The following is a 22,738-nucleotide window of genomic DNA, read 5'->3' as shown; positions in this document are numbered from 1 at the left end:
TTTGTACTTCATTTTATAAAATGTGAAAATTCAATGAGTAGAATCATCATCATCATCATCATCATCATCATCATCATTATCATCATCATCATCATCATCATCATCATCATCATCATCATCATCATCATCATCATCATCATCATCATCATCATCATCATCATCATCATCTTTATCATCACTATTATTATTATTATTATTATTATTATTGTTATTATTATTATTATTCTGCGGCTTTAGGATCTTGATTCTTTAAGCCTCGAAAATTGCATTTGATATAACGTAAGATTTTAGTAAACATAAAAGAAGTTGGTTTTTATCTGCAAACATAAGTTTTGGAAAGTCTCGGTAGAAAAGGTGAATGAAAATCAACCCTTTCTGTAGGCACAGTTTGGCACGCAGCCTCTGAAGTGTGTTACTTACAAGTACCAGATGATCCCTCATCGCTCAAGAGAAGCTGCTGCTGCGCGAGAGGCTGCATTCACGGGTCTCGCAGCGTTGCGCGCACCTCAGTCGATCTCAGCCATCCAGCCGAGCTTGGTCCAGAAAACTATTGCAAGCTCCTTTCAAGCAAAAGCGTGGATACAGGTTCACTTACGCAGGCACTGGTATAGGGGCGCCCGTTCGAGAGCAAGATAATGCAGTATGGTGTTGGAGCAACTGGCCCCTTGGGAGCTGTGCGCTTCGGTGGGCCCCACCATCATTACCATTACCCGCACCCGCAGCATCATCATAACCACCATCACCAGCAGCAGCAGCAGCAGCAGCAGCAGCAGCAGCAGCAACAGCAACAGATACAGCAGCAAGCTTTTCAGCAAAGTAGACGTACTGCCGCGCCCAAGGGATGCTGTAACAAGGTCGAGAACTATGTCTCCGAACTTGGCCAGTGGTATGTAGTGGTAGATGTGATCTCATGACGTTTGTACGTAAGAGTTTGGGTAACGGTGTGAGGGCTTCACTTTGTTGTAGGGTTGCTATGTGCGCGCGTGTGTGTGCATGAGCGCACGCGCCCAAGGGTAAGTCCATAGATGCTCTATTTCTAAATTTGCTGTAGATCTTTTCAGCCTATGAATACCTAAGGATTTGACTCAATCCATTTTTCTGATGTCTTACATTGGAATATGTTATCAGTACGCTTCAGTACTATTAGTCTTTTAGTTGCCAATGATGCTTTGACCTACCCGATGATGACTTATATGTAAACTCATGTTTTGGGTGCAAAAGTTGGATTGGACTTTGATTAATTCATGATTTCATCGAAAATAACAAGATATTTGTCAATACGTTCAAGAGAATTACAGAGAATTTTGAGTTGCCCCCAAGGAGACCGTGTAAAAGCAGTTTCTTTCATGACCCATTTTTAGATTTAATTCTGAATTTTTTTTTTTGTTTTCTACACGCTTTATAATCGAGTATTTTGCTCTTTAACTTGTATGAGTTTTCTCGTTTTTTTACACAATTATTTAATTATTATCAGATTAACTGAGCTCTCGCTTGGATGTTGAGGAAACCTTTTCAATCAAAATGTTATGAACAACTTGGTTTATTACTAATAACTAAAAACTTTTGCTTTGTTTCACAATTTATTTCTCACTCTAAGTAAGGCTGACAGCTGTTTCGGCAGTTACTCCATTGTCAATGGTTCGACATACACTGAATATATACAAGTGGTATTATTTATTATTGGTATTATTATATATGTATTATTATTATTGGTATATTTGACAATGTATACATATAAAATTGGTAAAGCGAATATTGAAAAATGATTATAATTATATTTTATGGGTGAAAGAGAAAAGTTGAGTTGATCATTAGTTATCAATTTGTTTTGTTTCTGTGCTTTTCTAATCTCTATTTTTTCTAATAAGGTTAACTTTAGGCTTTGAGTTGCATTATATAACAATTTCATATTATTTTAATTTGGGAAATGTGCATGTGAGTTAGTTTTCACTGAAACCAATTGAGCCCCGATTATTGTAAATGGATTCAACATGTTCATCAATACATATAGACAGTGTGCGCCCCATTCGTTTTATGTGTATAGCGTCATTAACAGTTAATAGTTTTGTCGTATCCATTATTTGTTGCTAAGAATTGTAATAATTTTACTTCTCTGTCGTAGTGACGTCCTCTGATCTTTTCGTAAAGGTATCGATAATTATTTTTGCATTAAAGAATAAAAAGCACTCATTTTAACTTTGACGGACTGCTTCAAATCATGCGGTACCAAAGTGTCAGTAAATGTTGGTTTTCTATAAATTTCATACACTAATTTATCATTACTTACTGTTTAAGTGTGTTAAGTGTAGAAAGTTCAAACTATTATTATTTTCTGTTGCAATCGTGAAGTTAATACTGGGTACAAAGATATTTATATAATTAAGAAACCTCTTTAATGTTCTTTCTATCCTTCTCCAAACACAAAAGATATCATCCACGTATCGTGCTCAATATAGAACACTATTTACTATAAAGATGAGGCAGAGTTAAAAATGAGATCCTCTACATGCGACATGAAGACTTCGCAAAGGAGAGGAGAGAATAGGGAGCCCATCGGTAGACCGTTAAGTAGTTTATAAAATTTTTCATTAAATTTGGTGTAACTTTGTTTAAGACAAATGTTAACTAAATATAAAATTTCTTGCTTGGAATTCAAGCGTAAAGAATTGTTTTTACTGATCAAGTGTTTAACTTTGGTTGTAAGTTGGTCTGTGGAGATAGAAGAAAACAAATTCTCTACATTGAATGAAACTAATTTTGTATTATGTGGTATTTTGATATTATTCATACTATTAACCAACTGGCTTGTATTTTTAATACTATATTTTGGATGATATTTGAGAAGAAAAGGAAATATTTTATTAAGTTAATTAGCGAGTACATAAATATGTTGATGCATTTGTGTAAGACATGATTGGTCTCATGAGTATATTTTCTTTGTGTACCTTTGGTAAGCTGTATAATTTCAGTGCTGCAGGATTAATAACAGTAAACATATTCATACCTTTTTTACCTAAAATATTGTGACACTTCTTCATACAATGGACTTCGTAGCTTTTTAAACAGTTTTAGTGGAATTGGAAATCAAAATTGAAAAACTGTCATTATTAATTAAATTTTTTGTTTTGTTTTTTAATTTTTTTTAAATATAATTATCTAAGATTTTATTACTTTAAGCTCTAATGAATTCATTACTTTTAATGAATTTTTTTTGTTTTTGTTTAATACGTCGATACAATTATGTCTACAAATATGTAGAGCTTTATTCTCTATTTTGTTCAGAGCTAATTCTATATGTACACTGAGAAAAGTGGTGTTAAAAAAGTATTATAACTATGATACAAATTGTTATATTTTTTAGAAAAAATGAGACATACTCATCTAATGACGCAGATTTTTATAAGTAAAATAATTTTTATTATATTTGAAATAGTTATGATTATGTAGTAGCCTTATAAAAATTATTACACAGCATAATAAATATTACTATGTCTAGCATAGTAAAAATAGCGATCGTATAATTTTTGCTATACTACAGAGTAAATTTTATTGTAATTATCTTAAAACGGGCCACATTTCAAAGTAGATTTTACTACATGACATTTTTTTATTTATTAGGGTTAAAAATGGACACGTACAAATTATTTTGAATCGACTATTTATTCGGTGTTAACACCATAATATACAGGAAATCCTTTGATTTTTAACTTAATTGTGTGTATCATAAACAGTACACGTTTTCACATATAGTGTATCGACGATAATGCAGACATATCACACCGTGGTCTATAGTGGTTACGAGGCCTGACCCCAAAGCCGAAGGACAGTGGTTCAATTCCCGGTCCGAGCATATCTGTTTACAATGAAAATATTTTCAAATCGCAATAATATCTATAATCTTAAGAGAAAAAAGGTTTCTACAAAAATAAAAAACTGTATATCTTATCTTCTATTAGTTACATATGCATTTCTTGCGCAATATAATATAAATGTATATTTTTCTTCTCTTACTTCAATGTAAAAATTATTTCTGAACAAAGAAAAATCTACTATGTTGAGTAGTAAATTTTAATATAATCTTGTTTTACTATGTAGTATAGTAATTTCACCATAGTTGTAACTCTTTTTTTAATACCACTTTTCTCAGTGTACTGAAAGCGAAATAAAATTTTTTGAGTTTTAATGTTAGGACAACGTTGTTAGCCTTTAATTAAAATATTAGTTTCTTCTTGTGTTAACTCGATTGTAGAAAAAATTTTTGATTCTCGGATAAAAAACAAATAAAGGACTCTGTTCTAAAGTCCGCGATCTATACTAGGGTATCTTTGGGTATTACTGGCACTGCTCCAATTACTGGCAGTCAATAGAAATAAATACATACGAAATTATTTAATAATGATGAATATACAAAAAAAATTTTTTCGTAAAGTAGATAACTGCATAAATATTATTCAATCGCATAATAGTACGAAACACAAATTTAAATTATTTTATCAATGATAACATAGACAGGTGTGTGATTCTCTCCCAAAAAATTAAATTTCACAGCAAAAAGCGACTTGCTTTCAATAGTATTTTTATTAATAAACATGGCAAAATCACACAAGAAACAATTTATTAAATTAAAAAAAACCTAAATTTTTCGATAAATGCAATGAAAATTAATTTTGAATGTTTTTTCTTTTTTAAATATTTATACCATTATTTGGTACAATATTTTTCGCTACTGTTGAATTACTGGCAGTGATTCGGTAAGGTACAGCAATCTAACCTAACAAAGTCATCAACCACTAAAGCCTCTTGCTCAGTATTTGTCTTGGCCTTCTGAAGATATTTTTCAATCAGTAAACAAAAAGAAAAGTATAACTAAAACTCCATCAGTTATATCAGGTCCTCTGTGGCAAAAAATCAGTAAAGAAAAAAAAATAAAGTTGTTAAATTGGAAACAGCAGCAGAAAAAAAATGAGATCAGAGAAAACAAAAATTTTACAAATAAAAAGAGAAAACGACAAATTAATCAAGCAAGAAAAAAATTTTTTAAAAGATCAAACTAGAATCGAAAAAGAAGAGGCCAAACTTGTTGCACACCAAAAAAAAATTAATGAAATTGAACAAAAAATAAATTCCAAGAAGAAATTTTAGAGAAGATAAAATTACAAAAATATTTGTAGAATCATATAAGCGAATTGCAAACAAAATTTAAATACATTGATAGCTAAATCTTATTATTTGTTTTCAAATATCATAGATTTTATTAGATTAGGTAGATTTTGTTGTGATTTTACGTGATAAGGGTTAAAAATTATATTTGCCAGTATTACACGGCCAGTAATTCAAATTTAGACAGTATTGGGGGGCTAGTAATACGTGCATGGTGTCAGTAATAGGAGCATGTTGACTGTTCACTAAAATATTTATTATTAACAATGTGATCTTATTTATGTCCATTTAAAAAATCATTTATTGTTTGTTATTAAATAAAGTTAATAATAAAAAAAAGTGTATTAGATTGATACATTTTTCTTTTTCTTACCATACATTTAAGTAGCCTAAGTCAAAAAAGTCCCAGTAATACCAACAGTTACTCTATAGCGTTGTTTCCATTGAACTCGGACCAGGATATGGAGTCTTCGTCTGTTGAGTCTGTTAAGTTTTGTTTTAAAGCAGTTTTTGTAGCTTATTTATGTGAGTAAGATAATGTTTAGTTGAAATTTCATGAGAAATTTTTCTCGTCTCGTTGTCAAGTATGTAGAATTCTACATCATGGCAGCGTTTTACATATAGAACGTCATTTTTCTTTTATAAAATACTTACTAAATGAATAAACTAGGCTGTATTAGATGTAAATTTTTATAGATTTTTTCGACTTTTTTTGCATTATTTTTCTCGGAATACCGAATAATGTAGTGTTGGCTAAAAGTGTTGTTCTTAAGCTTCGCATGATTTGATTTACATAAATACTTTTCTCATATGATGAGAATAATTCTAACTATAGCGCAAAAACATGAAACTTGTTGCCGTTTGCATGGATACTAAGGTAGAAACATCCACGTTTAACATTCAACAATTCGTATTATATCCATCTTAGGCTTTCTCTGTCTTGAGGAACATCAAGATTTGTCAAATTTATTAAATTTAATTTTTTTTTTTGTACACAATTTAATATTTGACTTTTGAATAACTTTTAACTTTTACTAGAAAAGCAATGAAGATAATGTAGTATTTTTTTTTTTTACAGTACCTAAATCTTAGAAATGTATGTACATTTTTATCGTAGTTCATATAGTGACTCTTCTACTATTTCTAAAACTTATAGAGTTTACTATTCGCTTAGTGTATGAAGTTAGAGAAGATAGTTGAACCTATCACGCCCATGGTGAGTAAGCTCAGTGACTAATTTTTCCAAAAATTGTAATTACATCGATATGAGTTGTAGGCAAGTACCGTTTTGTAATGATTTCAGATAAGTATTTTTTTTTTAAGCTAAAAAAAATAACGATTATTAACTCTCGTATTAAACGATGTCTCTTGTATTAATATTTCTAAAAATTTGAGTCTCTTGCTTCGAAAATATATAGTAGATGTCGTCTCTTTAAACTATATGTATATTTTAAACGGATTTAAAGTGTCTCACACGGGGAATATCAAATATTTAAGGTTACGTCTCTAATATTTTCCATTTTATTTTATTAATTGATTTTTTATTGTTATCATTTTATTTTTCTTACAACAAATTTTAAGAACTTGTTTACTATTAACTGTTGCATATGGTGAATATACATTTATATTAGTCTAATCGGTTACACTTATAAGTGTAACCGAACTTTTCATTTTTCCGATGTCAACTTTTGAGTTTGCGCGTAAAGTAATTACTTAGTAAAAGTTTTCGATCCCTAAAATTTATAGTAGACAGTTGTTTGGTTGTGTTTTTACCAAGAAGGAACATTTTTGAGCATATACTCGAGCATACTGTTGTACATGAAGTAGTTTAAAAATGTAACAGACTTAATATGGCCATCGTATGACAAAAATTCACTTTTAGCAAAGTTGGTTACTTTAAAAACCTTCCTTAAGACCCGTTTTGTATTTTAAGTATTGTTTGTACTGCGATTAAAGAATAATTACAACGTTTTAACAGTTATTCAGCTTCAAAGTTTATTCACGGACGTCTTACTAAAAGATTAATTTGTTAACAGTGTTTTGTTTAACTATAATTTATCTTTTATTTTTTATGTAATTTTTATGACATAGTAACAACTAAAAGAAGAGATAGGTTGTGAGATATCGTCACTGCATGTTATGCACCTGCGGTAGATACTTTCACGGTAAAGACGATTTCTGAAAAGTGAGACTTTTTCTGATACAAATTGTATCTAAAAGGGCATAAGGGTAGGAGGTAGAACAGATACCTATATGCTACAGCTTCTCAGTTTATATGATTGGCTATATTTACAAATATACTACATCATCAAATCTCTTGAAACTTTGTTTACATGTATGTTTTTTTGTATGCTAATGATGTTAGTTATGACAACCCATAAAATCACTACAGATAATCACAAGTGGTCATAAAGTCTTTTTTTCATTTGGTATGTTATTTTACAGATGTATATACGGTATCTATTTGAACAGATCGAACCGTAATAAAAGTGCACATCCACACTGAGAGAAACTTTTTATAAATTTTGTAGTAAATGCCCATAAAAATTACCGTGCAGAACGGTAAACGTGGGACTAGGTCGTCACTCCCGACTTTTTACCTAACCTTAACAATTTTTACCATTACGCCCCGTAAAAATCATCGGGCGCCCAACAAAAATTCCCCTCACGACTCACGAGCCTAAGTTCACTGTAGGTAAAACAGAGACCGTAGTTGAATTGCATTGTATGTATTTGAAGCAATAAAATTATTTTAGTATTATACATTCTTTATTATAGAATATACATTCTTTAAAAATATTGTGTATATCGGACAGTCCGCTTGCAATGTCAAATCAGTTTAGCTTAAAAATCTTTAAATAAATTTAATTGATACATTTCAATAATTGTAAAGAAATATTTATTTAAAATGGTATAATTTCTAACCGGTTACATTAATAATAATAAAAAAAAAGACAACAGTGATAGCGTAATACAATCAAGTGGTTAAAAAAATGCATTTTTTGCCGCATCTTGTACTGACAATAATACGTTAACTGTGGTCTCTGTTTTACCTACAGTGAACTTAGGCTCGTGAGTCGTGAGGGGAATTTTTGTTGGGCGCCCGATGATTTTTACTGGGCGTAACGGCAAAAATTGTTAAGGTTAGGTAAAAAGTCCGGAGTGACGACCTAGTCCCACGTTTACCGTTCCGCACAGTAACTTTTATGGGCACTTACGATGAAATTCATAAAAAATTTCTCTGAGTGCATCCCTCAAGGATGGGATCTCTACTATACAGTGACTATACGCCATAGAGTGGGTAGATTAGGTTTTTTTCCAAGACCTTATATTTTGAAAACAAAAGCAGATAGAAAAATAAATTGTTTAAAGTGATACTCCAAATTAATATTATAGGCGCGTTACGTACAGGAGTAAATCAACTATTATAGAATTTTATCTCTCGAAAAATATGTGATGGAAGTGAATTTTTACTCTCATTCTGGTACCAGCACTGAGAGAAAAATGTCACAAGTAATAGTATATCACGTACGAGTTTGCTATGGCTTTACTTTACGAATCACGAGGTTGACGGCACGAGCCAAAAGTGACGGCTGTAACAAGCGATGTAACGAGTTTCGTAAAGCAGTCTTTTCAAACGAGTTTCGTATATTATTTTTCCGTCTGAGAAGCCAAAACCAAACAACTAAGATTCTGTTTTTAGGTTAGACGGTAGTAAAGTGAATTTTTTATTTTTATTCTTTAATTCAATACCTTAGAAAAGAAAAGAAAACTTTTCATTAGGCTTGAATTCACGACCTCTTGTATATCAGCCAAGCACGCTATCCGCTCAACTATGAGCTATTCCTTATGAACTAAGAGCTAAGAAAAGATACTTTTCGCTTGTCTATAATGTCAATACGGTCTAAAGTATGTGTGACCTGGCTTGCGCGTCCTCTTATTTAATTATATTACCCTTTTAACGAATAGCTAAGACAGAAAAGAAAAGGATAGAAAATAATTATAAAATTTTACTGGACGATATTTGGATGCAATCATCCTCGCATAAGGAAGGAAAGAGAGGTATACCACCTCATACGTCATGATCTTCCTCCGTCTCTTTTTACAAATACGTTGTGAAGCGCTAGCTCTGATGCTTGGCATATATTATGTATGTTATACGGTGTTTAGGTCGATGTAAAACGCGAGCTCAAAGAGAGAAAAAGAAGAGGAAGAGCAGAAAAAAAAAACGTTGAAGACAGCCTCAATGTAATAATAATGTACTTAACTGGATTATTAGCTTAATGAATTTGATTAATGAAATTTTGATTTAATTTGTATTAATTTCAAATTAGTTGTAAATTAAAAAAAATAAATGTACAATTACTTACATAATTTTTGTATTTTATTTTTTTTAACAGTTTTAAATTTCTTAATACTTTTTTTATTTTATGGTTTATTCATACGAGATTTTTTGAATACAATAATTGGTTTTTATTACGTTTTATTCTGTTAGAATTTTTTCATTCGTTATAAAGGTGATTTTTGGAATCAAGGACGTTTGTCACAGTTATTGGGGACAAAGATCAGAGGTGAGAGAAGCGCAAAAATGTTACAATGCTGGAAATTATTTGCTTTACTTGCAGTACGCTTTGCACGCTGGTACTTTTGTTCTATTGTACGAATTAACTTTAGATACTTAAACGCAGTCTAGAGATAGTTAAAATTTCCTACCTCATCGATGTTTAGTTTTATTACATATTTATAAAAAATAAGTAGTAGTAAAAAGTAAAACATAGAGTAGACGTACATTCTTGACACCCCAAAGAATAATTTAAGCTCACACTTGGAAAATAGATTGAGAATCCAAAGCAAAAAGAGAAAAATCAGCTGTTGAGTTGATAAAACGTAGTCTGATTTTTCACTTTTTCTCTTCATATTTTAATGAATGTTGCCGAAATCAAATAATGTTTATTCCTTATAGATTCAGGAATATGCGTATACTATTTTTCTGATTTATAAACGTTCTAAATCAATCGAGTATTGTAAACTAAGTAAAATATCCAAAACAAAGTAACATCTTATGTCTAATTCTATTAGGTAGAGTTATTTTCATCAATAATTTACTCTACATGATATTTGGAAAAAAAGACGAGTAAACGCACATTCTTTAATTTACGAGGAATAACTTCAGCTTCATTTTGCCGAGATATATTGAAGTATAAAGAAGAAAAGTGAAAAATCAGATCGCACCTCATCAGTCCAACATCTGATTTCTCACTTTCTGCCTTGAATTCTCAATCAATTTTGCTAAGTGTGGGCCTAAATCTGTCAAAAAAGTGCGTCTACTTTTTTTTTTTTATAAAATAGCTAGCCCATGTAAAAATACAGTGTAAAGTTTTCACATAAATTATATAAAGTCTTCTGTGCACAATTTATGTATAGTATACATATAGGAATGGACATGCATGATCCATACATAAACTTTACGCAAATTACATACAAAATTACACAAAATGTTATCAAAATCAGTATTTCTGCTTCTTTTTACAAGCAATATTTTCTGCTTCGTATAATATACAATGAAAATAGTTTGGAAAATAACCTTCGGACTTAATATATTCATTCATTAATATATATCTTAAGACATTCGAATACAAAATTGAAGTAATGAAAATCATAAAAAATCTTTGTACATGTAGAAGCGTATTCAGGTGCTGTTTTAAACGGCAAAATAGAACAAAATATTTCTCGTTTTCTTTAAAATGGTAAAAATAATAAAAAGTCAACTTTAAAAATACAAATTAATTTAATTCAGATGCGCTGTTTTTCTCAATTCATTCAACTTTGAACTCATACTATTCCAAATCGTTTGTCGATCTTTGGAAATCCACCCATGTTTTTCGCCATAAGATTGCACATAAACTGTAGAAAAAGAATTTTTATGTAAATACTTAGCTACGCCATTACTATAATTTTTATTGACAATACACAAAAAAATGCTCATTTTTCTCGAAACAAATTAATAAAGAAACTTTTCAAGTTTAACGAAACATGAGATACTTTAATTAGCGAGTTATAGTGTAAGCAGATCTGGTAAATACTCTACAATATTTCAATTATGACAACAATTTAAATAATGCCCATTTTTAATGACTACTCTATACCTCCTTTTTCCTAAAGAATCACCCTAGTTAACAAATGTTTTTTTTTAATTATTGGTTAATTTTCTATTTCAAGAAAATATTCACAATATATTGCATCAAATCCTTTTGAATACAGCCTGGGTCTAGCAGTTCCAGATTTTCCTTGCCCTTTAGCTTTCTGTCCTGTCAGAGAACAGCTTCTTAATGAATGCTCTGTAAAGGCAAACTTTAACAAAGCTCTTGCCAAATCAGTCTGCTTAGTAGATTTATGTAAAGCGGTTCTCATTTCGAAAGTGTTGACGTAAATGTTTGATCCTTTCACCAGTTCTGAAACCTGTTAACAAAATAAACATACATAAAATTTGATATTATGTTACTTAATTTTAAAAAAGCACAGTACATTAACAAGGAAGACACGTTATATAACTTTTTACAGCCTCGCATTCCAAGTTCAAAGAATTTTAAAAATAATGTAAAAATTTACATTAATTTCAATTTTATGTCAGCTTAACATCCATTTATTTTCCTCACCACTCTTCTTTTTTTTACGTTCCTCATATTGACGGCAGGCTAATACTATTTTCAACATTGCTGGGACCTTCATTTTTTTTTAAAGATCGATAATTTTCTTTAAATTCGATATTATCATTATCCATTTCTTTGTGCAGTGCCTGTACAGAAAAGAATTTTCTCTTACTATAATTTGTCGCTAGATGAGCCGTCGATAGGCAAGAGTGGAGACGCCAAGGCTCGAAGTTTCGCACTTCAGAGGTGAAACTTCAGAGGTGCCATACACGCTTGGCAGTCAACAATCCGTATAGTGTTTAACTGTGGTATTACAGACTTTAGGCCAAGATCTGTGAATGTTTGTCCTTTCATATGCCGGTGTAGTTTGAACTCGTGATAGTACGAAATTCGGAGTACACCAAGTCAAAGACAGTACTACATCAGCTCGGAGACGTTTAAATTCTTGCAGTCTCAATACGTACGAGCTTGGGATTCCAAAAGGTCACGTGACTCTCGCGATATATATAGTCACTTGGGGGAAAAATAACACAGGCCTTATGGGTGTAATTCTGTTTTTATCTTTTTTACACGTTTAATGATTGTAATACGATAAAAGCCTTTCAATAACATATTTTTGAGGAGATGAAAATACTTTAGCTATTTTTTTCTAACTCAATTAGTCTTTTGCAGCTTAAAACTTTCCTTTGAAAGTGCGAAAACGCACATTCAACCTGTACAAAGTTCTCCCGGTCCCGACTATATATAGGAAAACAAGCGGGATTTTGGTAAGGTAAAATGTGCGTTTTCGTACTTTCAAAGGAAAATTTTAAGGTGCAAAAGACTAATTGAGTTGGAAAAAAATAGTGAAGGTATTGTCATCTCCTCAAAAATATGTTATTGAAAGGCTTTTATCGTATTACAATCGTTAAACGTGTAAAAAAAATAAAAATAGAATTGCACCCATAAAGCCTGAATTATTTGTCCCCCAAGTGACTATATACATCGCAAGAGTCATGTGACCTTTTGGAATCCCATTAGTAGGCGAAAAAAATTTTCAGTGTGGGGAAAAAATTTAATCTTTAAAATTTTTATATTCAAAAGAGAAAAACAGTATCAATATTACATGACACTTACTTTATGAGACAATTTATTTCTCATCACAGATTGACTAAAATAATGTTTTTTAATAAAGCGACTAAGTAAGCACCCCGAGTTGTGTGGTGATTCAGCGCGTGTGTTGTTTTATTAATTAATAAAGCGACCGGTAAAGGCCCTGGGTTGTGCGATGTTAAGCGGTTGTATAGTTTATTAATAAATTTTATCAACTATTACAATGACGAATGAGAACCTCTGTTGTGTAGTAATTGGCGCTTGTGTTATTTTATTTATTTCATTATTTAATAAAGTGACCAGTAAGTGCCCTGGGTTGTGTGATGAAAGTCTGTGTGAAGTGAACAAGTTTTTGATTATGGACTTGTCTAATTAAAAAATACATTACTATTGTTATTTAAAATTTTTTATGAAAAAATTGATCACACATTTAGAATTATACTTTAATTTCTTTCGCTTCTGTGCAATTGAAATCAGACAGCTCCCACGATCGTAATGGTAAATCATTATCTTTTGTGTAAATATTTACTTTTTTTACTTCATCTTTAGTTATTTGAGAGTTATCTAATGGTTTTTCTGACATTCCTGACGATTGACTTCTCTTTTTTAGAGGTACATTTTTTCAAATTTGAATAAAAAAATTATTGTTCATTGAATAAACATAAAACTAGAAATGAAAAAATAATTAATTTGATTACATCAATTTCGCCAAGTTTGACGTTTACATGACCATCTTAATTTAAGTCTATCATATCAAACGATCAGTTACTTGCATTTGAAAATTCAGGACCCTAAAATAAATGAAATAGTTAATGTAAATGAACGTAAAATTCATAAAGTTTCTTATGAAACTATTTCCGGGTCAAAATAGGCGATACCTCGACATAATTTAATGGCAAATGGGTAGTTTCATTAATTGGATTTTTAACTTTCAATGAACTCTCATCGGTCATTAGTGATTTAACAAAATCAAGTTTACTGTAAAATATTTTAAAAATTAATACAAAAAATAATAATACGTATGGATGTATCCTGCGATCACCATGAAATGTACGTAAATTTTCTAACTTTAGTAATTTTCTCTCTGATGCGATCTAGCTCTGTTTCAACCAGAGAATGTAGAATGTACCCTTCTTGCATAGAAGGCCAGATCGGCCGTTTTCTTGTCCGCAGTATTTTTTCTTTACATTTTAGTGATGCCCCCCATAAGGTAGGCAGCGTTAGTGTCAGGGGGAAACCGGGTAACTTACCTATAGATGCCGATAAGTATTACCTTCCGAGCAGTACGAAAAAATGCCTGTTTATTGGTATCCTATATATTACTGATTTTTTATGCGAAACTACTGAAAAATACGTCCAAACTACAATTAATAAGAAAAATATCGATAATAAAACTATAAAAAAAAATTTTACATTAATTTTTCTCAACATGCATATCAAAAGCTTAAGCAGAGGCACCTCACCAAATTCCACAAAATGTCCTGGTAGATCTGTATAGACGTTGGTTCAGAGGTAGATTTTTTTCTTTCAATCCCAAAGTTTTTGGGTTCAATGCGCTTCTTCCAGCTTTTTTTTATTTACTCCTGTATTTTTTTATGAAGCGTACAAAAATGTTTTAAATCATTTTTGTATCTAATATTCCTTAAATAATACATGTATTAAATATCTTATATTTATTTTGCATGGAAAAGAAACAAAAACTATTTATAGCACATTTTAACACAAGTTAATGTATATTGCAAAGTTCAAGACTCTTAAATATCGGCATGAGTGCGCAAAAAATGATTACATAGTAGAATATTCCTGTTAATTTAATGTATCAAATGTTTATTCCTTAACAAAGTTTTATAGTATTTTAATAATTTTTTAATGCATACAATTTTTATGAAAAATAATGCAGTCATAACAAAAATAATATTGATAACTCTACTTTGCTCAAATATAGAATTAAATTCTAATTCTCCATATAGATTTGCAACCGTAGAAATCTTTTGTAAGCTAGAAATGTTTATGAAATAATTTTTTTCTCATTTACCATCTTATTGCGTTATCTATTAATCATAAAACTCGATCTCATACAGACCTGTATTAGACTAATTTTTAAAGTATATTTAGTGTACTTATGTAAAAATTTACTATGCATGAGTTGCTTAATTTTCTTTGATTATTGTACTATATAAATTCTGTTACGTTTAACTTACTTATAAATAGAATTTTTTAATGAATGCATAAGCTTTCTTGTATTTTTCTGTGTATATAGTGTCTCTTTTGTTTGCTTTGTTACCTTTAAATATCGTTTTTCGATTATTTAATACACGAGTTATTTTACTTTTATTAGTTAAGTTACTTGCATTTTATATGAGAATTATGTAAAACATTATCAATATACAGCTGTCTTTCTATTACACTGCATATCGTACGTAACAATCCTATCTCAATAGAAAAAACTGCCACTTCTTGTTGGTTTCCATCAAATAATCTCAATATGAGAGAAAAGTAATTTATTTTGTCAAGTAACAGTTTTGTCTCATATTTTTAATGGTTGTACTGATGTATCACCTTCAAACTTTTATTGACATTAACGCAGAGGAGAACGTTTTTTTACGCTTCATCACAAATTAAAGTAGTAAATACAAAAAATAAAAAAAGTTGAACGGAGTGCATTGAACCCAAAAACTTCGGATTTGAAAGCAAAAGTACTACCTCTGAACTAACGACTATACAGATCTTCGAGGAGATTTTGTGAAATTTGGTGAGGTGCCTCTGCATCTGCATAAGATTTTGATGTGCATGTTGAGAAAAATTGATGTAAAACCTTTTTTTATAGTTTCATCATTGATATTTTCTTAATTAATTGTAGTTTGGACGTATTTTTTAGTAGTTTCGCATCAAAAATCAGTAATATATAGGGTACTAATAAATAGGCATTTTTCCGTGCTGCTTGGAAGGTAATAGTTATCAGCATCTATGGGTAAGTTACCCGGTTGCCCCCCGAAACTAACGCCATCTACCTTATAGGGGGGCATAACTAAAATATAAAGAAAAAATACTGCGGACGCGAAAACGGCCGAACGGCCTGTTAAATCTTCCATCCAGAGGTTTTCGCTAAGTAGATTTTTCATTGGCATCACTGTAACTTGGAATAAGATTTTTGATCTGTCTTATATCTAAAAGAATCTCTTTTTCTAGCATAGTTGCTGGTCCTATACACCGAGGTCCTATTGGAGTGCGAACAAACGAACTATAGATAATATAATCGAACGTGCCCAATAATTGGACCAACCGATCGACCATAAAAAAACTTATACGCATATATAATTCAATAGTGAATGTGAAAAAAATGCTTTTTTTTATAGTACTTCAAAGTATACTAAAAAAGAACTTTCATCAAATGATACTTTGTTTTTGGTTTTCCAATCCATGTAATGAATATGTGCTTTTTCATATAGAGCGCAAGACTTTTAAGGTAGCAGTCCAATAGCCATGAAAATTTAGTCACTATTACCACAAGTAACCTTGAACTTGAAATAAAGTTTGTAAAAAAAAGTACGTAGTGGTAATTTTGAGATATACTTACACAAGAGACGAGAAACAGATCATACAGTAAACGAAAAGTAAGAGAAGGTAAAACACCGGGCAATACTATGGTTAATGTAGGCGCAAACCGACTCAACACAACGATAAAGGCGGATAGCAGAAGGCACTGAAAAGATGAAATGACAATGCACACATGCGTCTGTGGTCGTCAAAAAAAATAAAACACTTAGCCACCACATACATACATAGATGCAAATATTGGTTATAGATCTCATACATATACAGATAGATAAGCAGAGTGTGCATTAGCTCCCGATCAGAAAGCTTAGTGGGGCGCTACCAATATCTATACAAGACTGTCCAATCAACCTCTGAGGGTCCTAGTGTGGCACTATCACGAGGCGTAGATGGGGTCATAGATAGGCTGCCCCGGCAGGTATAAAAAATAACCTAACCCTTTGCAATTTTTTTACAGCAAATAATTCTGTCATAAACCAAACACTTGCATTTAATGCATGTAAAATTGTTTGAATGAAACAAAAATCAAGTTTTTATTATACTCAAGTATTTATTGTATCACCTTATTCATTAAAATTCTGTCTTAAAATTTATTGTTGATTTGTTAACAATTTTTTTTGTACTAATAATAGTAATTACATTATAGTATTAAAGTTCTTTTATTTTTAATACTGACGTTTTCTTTTAAACTTTAGTTACATTGCCTTGCCCAGCGTCCTCCTTCCCAATTTTTAGCACTACTAAATACTACCCCTAGAGCTACTAAGAATATTTTTTCATTTAGTTTTTCATTTGGTAATTGGGCATTGAAAACTTGAACGAATGTTTATGGAAAGTTTAAAAGTTACACGCTGCAATTATAAGTAGTTCGGTGTTAAAATATTTTGTGTTATTTTTACCTAAGAGCACAGAGTACGGTTTGGTTGTATTAAACAGTTTTTTCCCAGGTTTTGTTCTTTGAACAGTGTACTCTTTAATAACACTTTTTGATACTTATTTTTTGATGATCCAAGTTAAATTAGCTGTTACTTATGTAATGACATTAATGGAAGAGGTAATCCACTTTTTCTACTATAATATGACAATGAATAACAGTGGAAGTATGTGTAAATCATAAGTACATACATTTTTAATTACCAAAACCTGACAGACAACACTGCCATCAGCTTCTATGTCAGCCAGAAAAGTAAGAAAATGAGCATAAGTACCCAGTGAAAAGTTGTACTGAATTTATTTCGGAGCAAAACCGTTGAAAGTCATGATATCAACTTGTTCATTGGTCTCCTTTCTATGAAGAGAACTCTTATTTCTTCTCACTTATTTTCCAAAGCTTGAAACTGAGAGGCCATTCTTCTATCCAAGTACTTTTTAACTTCTGAGGCAAACACATTACAAATATAAAAAATATCACTGTGAATAACTAATAATGTAATTGAATTTTGCCATACCGTCTACATCATTTTTTGTTAGCAAAGGAGCCTCGGTCAAAACATCCATCTGCGTACCAACACTTCGTACATTTCTTGATATTTTACAAGGAGGACCCTTGATAATATTAGCTTGAAGGTTACTTTTAGGTTGTCGGTATATAAATAATAAGAAATGTTAACAAAAAAAAGTCCTACTGAATAAACAGATATTGAGATTCCAAGTTATGTATAAATAAGTTCATTTTACAACCTACTTGGTACTGGTGATTCTGAAAAGTTTGGCACTGAAGACATCAAATGCATGTTTTTTTTCTGCTCTAATGGACCATTGTATAAAATATTTCCTAGGGTAGATCTTTTTGAAAAAATACGCTGGACAGAAACTGGTGACTCATTTAAACTCTGATTCAAAGTACTTTCTTGCTCTGATGAGGGATTTTTTTTTCTGATATACGTGAATTGATATCTCTAGTTTTTTTGCTATCAGTTCATTACAAGTTTCTGAAATTGAAAATTTACATGAGTGTTGAAATTACTATCCAGAAATGGTAAATTGGAATACGTGTGTACCAGCTGCGTCTACAATTTTGCGTTAAAAAATCGGCCAACTTTCTCGAGGCATAGCGTAAATGCTTTTAAACTGTTTGAGGCATTCTAGATCATCAGCTGTAAAAGGTGGAGCCATATATCGTCCATAAGTGCTGCCTATCGAATCTTATATAATGAATGTACCAGAAACAATCAGAGGATCCTGAAGTTCATCGTTAAGGTCTTGGTTCAGTTTTTTTGTTCACAATAAATAATTAGTGTATGTTGCAGATTATAAGTAACTTTTTATGTACACTCGCGAACTAAATACTAGTTAACTATAAACTAAAGATTATTTTTTGCAATAAATTACTACATTATAAACTAAAGTGCGTATGTACAACACTGTGGTATGTCAGAATGACAATACCTAGACAGAAGCAACCCGAGTGAAAACTGTAATACTGACAAACCTTGCCAATCTCTGGCAAACTTTGCCAAACTTTGACAAATATTGCCAAACTCTGGCGATATGGACTTTTAGCAGAGTTAGGCAAAGTTTGGCAAAGTTAGGCAAAGTTTAACAAACATGTGTTAGTCAAGGTTTGGCAAAGTTATGCAAGATTCGAAGAATTTAGGCAAGATTTTGCGATTTTCGGCATAGTTTGGTAAAGTTAAGCGGAACTAAATAAAGTTATGACAGTTCTAGACTAAAAATTTATTTTATAATTCATGCACACGCGGAGGAGTAAACACACACTTTCTTCTATGAATGTATTAAACACCTAAAGTAAAACGTACACCCGACTATTAAACACTTTTATATAGCATGTACGGTCGCAAATATAAAAATAAATATTTAATTTTTATAGGGTTCTTGGTATATTGGGCTATTAGTAAATATGTAATGAATACATTACAATCACATCATCTTTAAATTCAATATATCGGTTACAGTATATGCTTAGCGCACCTTAATTTAATGTTAGTAATACATATCTTCTACTATCTTATCAACTTGCAATAGTATACAAGATCTCAATAACATGGATGGTTCTGTGACATTTAAATGCGTTTTTTGATGTTTATCGACATAATTTTAATGAGAAACATGCGTGTGTTCTGCATTTAAAAAAATTATTAGATTTTGTAAGCTTTTTGATTAAAAACAAAAAATTTTTTTTAAACTTTCGTAATCAATTTTGCGTACATTCGTTATAATACCACAATCGTTAGTTGTAGCTTCAACAATAAAATAATTTATTTTTTGTTATCTTAAATATTTATTGGTTGTATATCTTTAGTTATAATATTTTGTACATTTATGAATACTAGTAACGTTGATTATTTTTTTAAAACAACTTTTTTCTATCTCAGAAAATGTATAAAAAATATCTAATAACCATCATAAAAACTCTAATTCTAGTACTAAAAAAAAGTTGATAAGTAATCACCTCAAATACAAGTAAAGAAGATTATTTTTTTATTTACATATAAAAAATATGTGCTAGTCCCATTTTGTGCGATACTGTTCTGCGTTAAAGTGTGTGAACGTAGATATTTGTTTATGTATGGAGTACATGTATTATATTTTGGATTTTTTTATATGTACACTTACAGAAACGCCATCTAACACATTTATTGGCTCTATGCAAAAGTCGTGCTGCCCTTATTTTATACCCCTAACCCATGTTAATTGTTATGGAAGCAAATAGTGCCCGTGGCAGGCACCAGCGCTACTATAATCTAGTTTCCGTAAAAATTTCGTGTTAAAGTGACAGCCAGCACCAGCCCTTCCCTCCAGCTCCATGCAGGGAGCCAATACGAGGTAATAAATAAACGAACAAAAATTGAAAAAATTTAGTAGATTTGTTCGATTTACAGGTTCCAAGCGCTCGGAGCAATCGGAGTGCTCCGAATTCTGGCCCAGAAACGCGTTCTAGCTCCGAGCGCTCCAACTGCTCCACACCAAAGCCCAGGTGACCCAAAAAATCCGTAGTAGTGCCCAGTTTACTTCTCATCTAGTGTAAGTAAATTATCTACAGACAAGAGGTTAAGATAATTCATATCTTGCTCTCTTACGGCTTTTTGGGTTGCCTGATTATGAGCACGTGTGGAGCAGTTGGAGCGCTCGAAGCGGTCGGAGCAAAAATGCGTGTTTGGACTAGAGTTCAAAGCACTGTGAGCGCTCCGAGCGCTCAGAACCTTTTAATCAAACAAATCTAGTGATTATACTTTTATTTCTGATATTATTAATTTTCATTTTTCTTAACTTAGCCTGACTTACCTTGCAACTTAATTTGACTGACCTTGCGTAACTTTGCATGAAGTTGCATAGCTTTGCTAAAATGTGCCTTAAATTTTCAATTACTGCAGCCTATATATATTTGCCAAATTTTGAATAACTCTGCCATTCCTAGAGTTTTGCAGAATTAGGCAGAGTTTGGCACAGTTAGGCTAAATTCAGCAAGGTTTGACAGTATTACAGTTTCAGTTTGGGAAGTGAGCCTGCTGAGCAGACAACCCATAAATTGTTGCAAAATATTGCACACACATACTTGTACTTGACTTTGACAAGTATAAATGGTATAACTTAAACATTTGCAATACCTTTTCATTAAATGATGGAGCACTAACTTTTTTTTTATTTTATGCAAATATGCTATAACATGCAGATCAGAAGAATCGCATGGCAACTTAAAAATGTTCATGAGAAGCATTACGTGAAATATCCTTGAATTTAAGCCAAATTTGCACATTACTGTTGTTTGTAACTGAGTTAGTATGCAAATATGCAGAATCCTTTGGATAGGTGTATGCTGATCCAATAATTTGAAGTTGCTCTCCAATAATGTTGATCTCTTGAAACTTGTCATCTGGTGACATAGATATTTTTTTTATTTTAACAACTTGAGTTCTGCCTGTCAAGACGACGTTATTGGGACTGTTACAACTCAGTTTGTATTTATTATATACCAATTGCTCAGTATACATGGTGTCATAGACTTTTTTTGATTTTAAAATTGTATTGTTTTGATTACACTTATTTTCCTCACTATTATTTAAATAATTGTCTTCAATTCTATTACACATCTAAGTTAAAGGCTTACATCCACTTTTTAACACATTTTTTATGGCACTCAAAAGCAGTTATGTTACTTGTAGCAAAGCGTGGTTTTGATTCAGGGTGGGAAGAACTCGTCGGGAAAGAAAGCAGCACCGATCGAAGGCTTTTATTTAAATAAAGGGTTTATTTAAATATACATAGGATATAAGTGGACAAAATATTTGTAACAAGTAGGCAAAGTATAATGGGTATAAGCAGGCACAATCACTCGCAACGAATGACGGCAGAGAAGTACTGCAGCACTCCGTGGGAAGATCTGAAAACAGCGACGGGCAGCGCACGCATCTAGGATGCATATTCAACACTTCCCCTCCATGCCGTCTTCGCATGCATCCCTCTGGAGCTTCCGGAGTCCTAACAGCTTTAGGCAGTACAGGTGTCTTCTCCTGTTTAATCCCTTGGTGAGTATGTCGGCAGGCATTTCCTCGGAGGCTAGATGTTTCAGAGCGATGACGCCTGACTCCACGGCCTCTCGTACAAAGTGATGACGTATGTCTATATGTTTGGTGCGGGCGTGATAGACTGGGTTCATGGCCAGTTTGTGAGCGCTGAAGTTGTCGTTGTGTAGTGTGATGCTCTGGGGGCAGAATGCGCTCAGCTCCATCAAAAACCGCTTCAAATGTATGGCCTCTTTGGCTGCGTTGCTGAGGGCCATGTATTCAGCTTCGGTTGTTGATAGGGCAGTGATGGGCTGCTTCCTTGATTCCCAGCTCACCGGTCCGCCGCTTGAGATGAAGACGAACCCTGTGAACGAGCGATGGTCGTCTAGGCAGCCTCCGTAGTCGGCGTCCACATGTCCAGCAAAGGAGCTCTCTCCGATGTGGTACGCGATTCCGAGCTCCTGTGTATCTTTTAGATACCGAAGCACCCTTTTTGCGGCTTGCCAGTGGGTCTCGCCGAAGCAGTCATTGTACTGGCTGAGACAGCTCACCGCATGAGCGATATCTGGTCTGGTGGCTCTTGCCAGGTAGAGCAAGCTTCCGGCAAGTTCTCGGTATGGGGTTCCTTCGGTGCTCTTGGGTTGATCCTGCTTGGTGAGCTTGGATCCGCTCGCAATAGGTGTGGACGTCCCATGAGAATCGGTCATGCCGTATTGTTCCAGCAGTGATCGGATATACGTGTACTGACTGACGAATGTTGCCTCGTCGTTCCTGGCAAAATCGATGCCCAAGCAGCGCCGTGGCTCCCCGAGGTCC

At 32.3% G+C, this 22,738-nt stretch overlaps 1 protein-coding gene across 4 annotated transcripts in view; it reads left to right on the top strand.

Annotated features, from left to right (window-relative positions):
• Nucleotides 1–525: 525 nt before the first annotated feature.
• Nucleotides 526–22,738, top strand: part of LOC106643107 (queuine/queuosine transporter SLC35F2) — a 351,068-nt gene continuing 328,855 nt past the window's right edge. For 3 of the 4 annotated variants that reach the window (XM_089597410.1, XM_089597401.1, XM_089597413.1), the window contains exon 1: nucleotides 526–886. In XM_089597410.1, coding sequence (XP_089453536.1) covers nucleotides 643–886 — 244 coding nt within the window. In that variant the 5' untranslated portion in view covers nucleotides 526–642. The remainder of the gene's footprint in view (nucleotides 887–22,738) is intronic. The other variant, XM_089597405.1, reaches the window with a different exon arrangement.

Source organism: Copidosoma floridanum, unplaced genomic scaffold (genome assembly GCF_036245765.1).
Source record: "Copidosoma floridanum isolate Cflo_tuat_1 unplaced genomic scaffold, Cflo_Japanese_pri ptg000004l, whole genome shotgun sequence".
Lineage (NCBI taxonomy): Eukaryota > Metazoa > Arthropoda > Insecta > Hymenoptera > Encyrtidae > Copidosoma > Copidosoma floridanum.
This window is presented reverse-complemented; position numbering and strand designations above follow the sequence as displayed.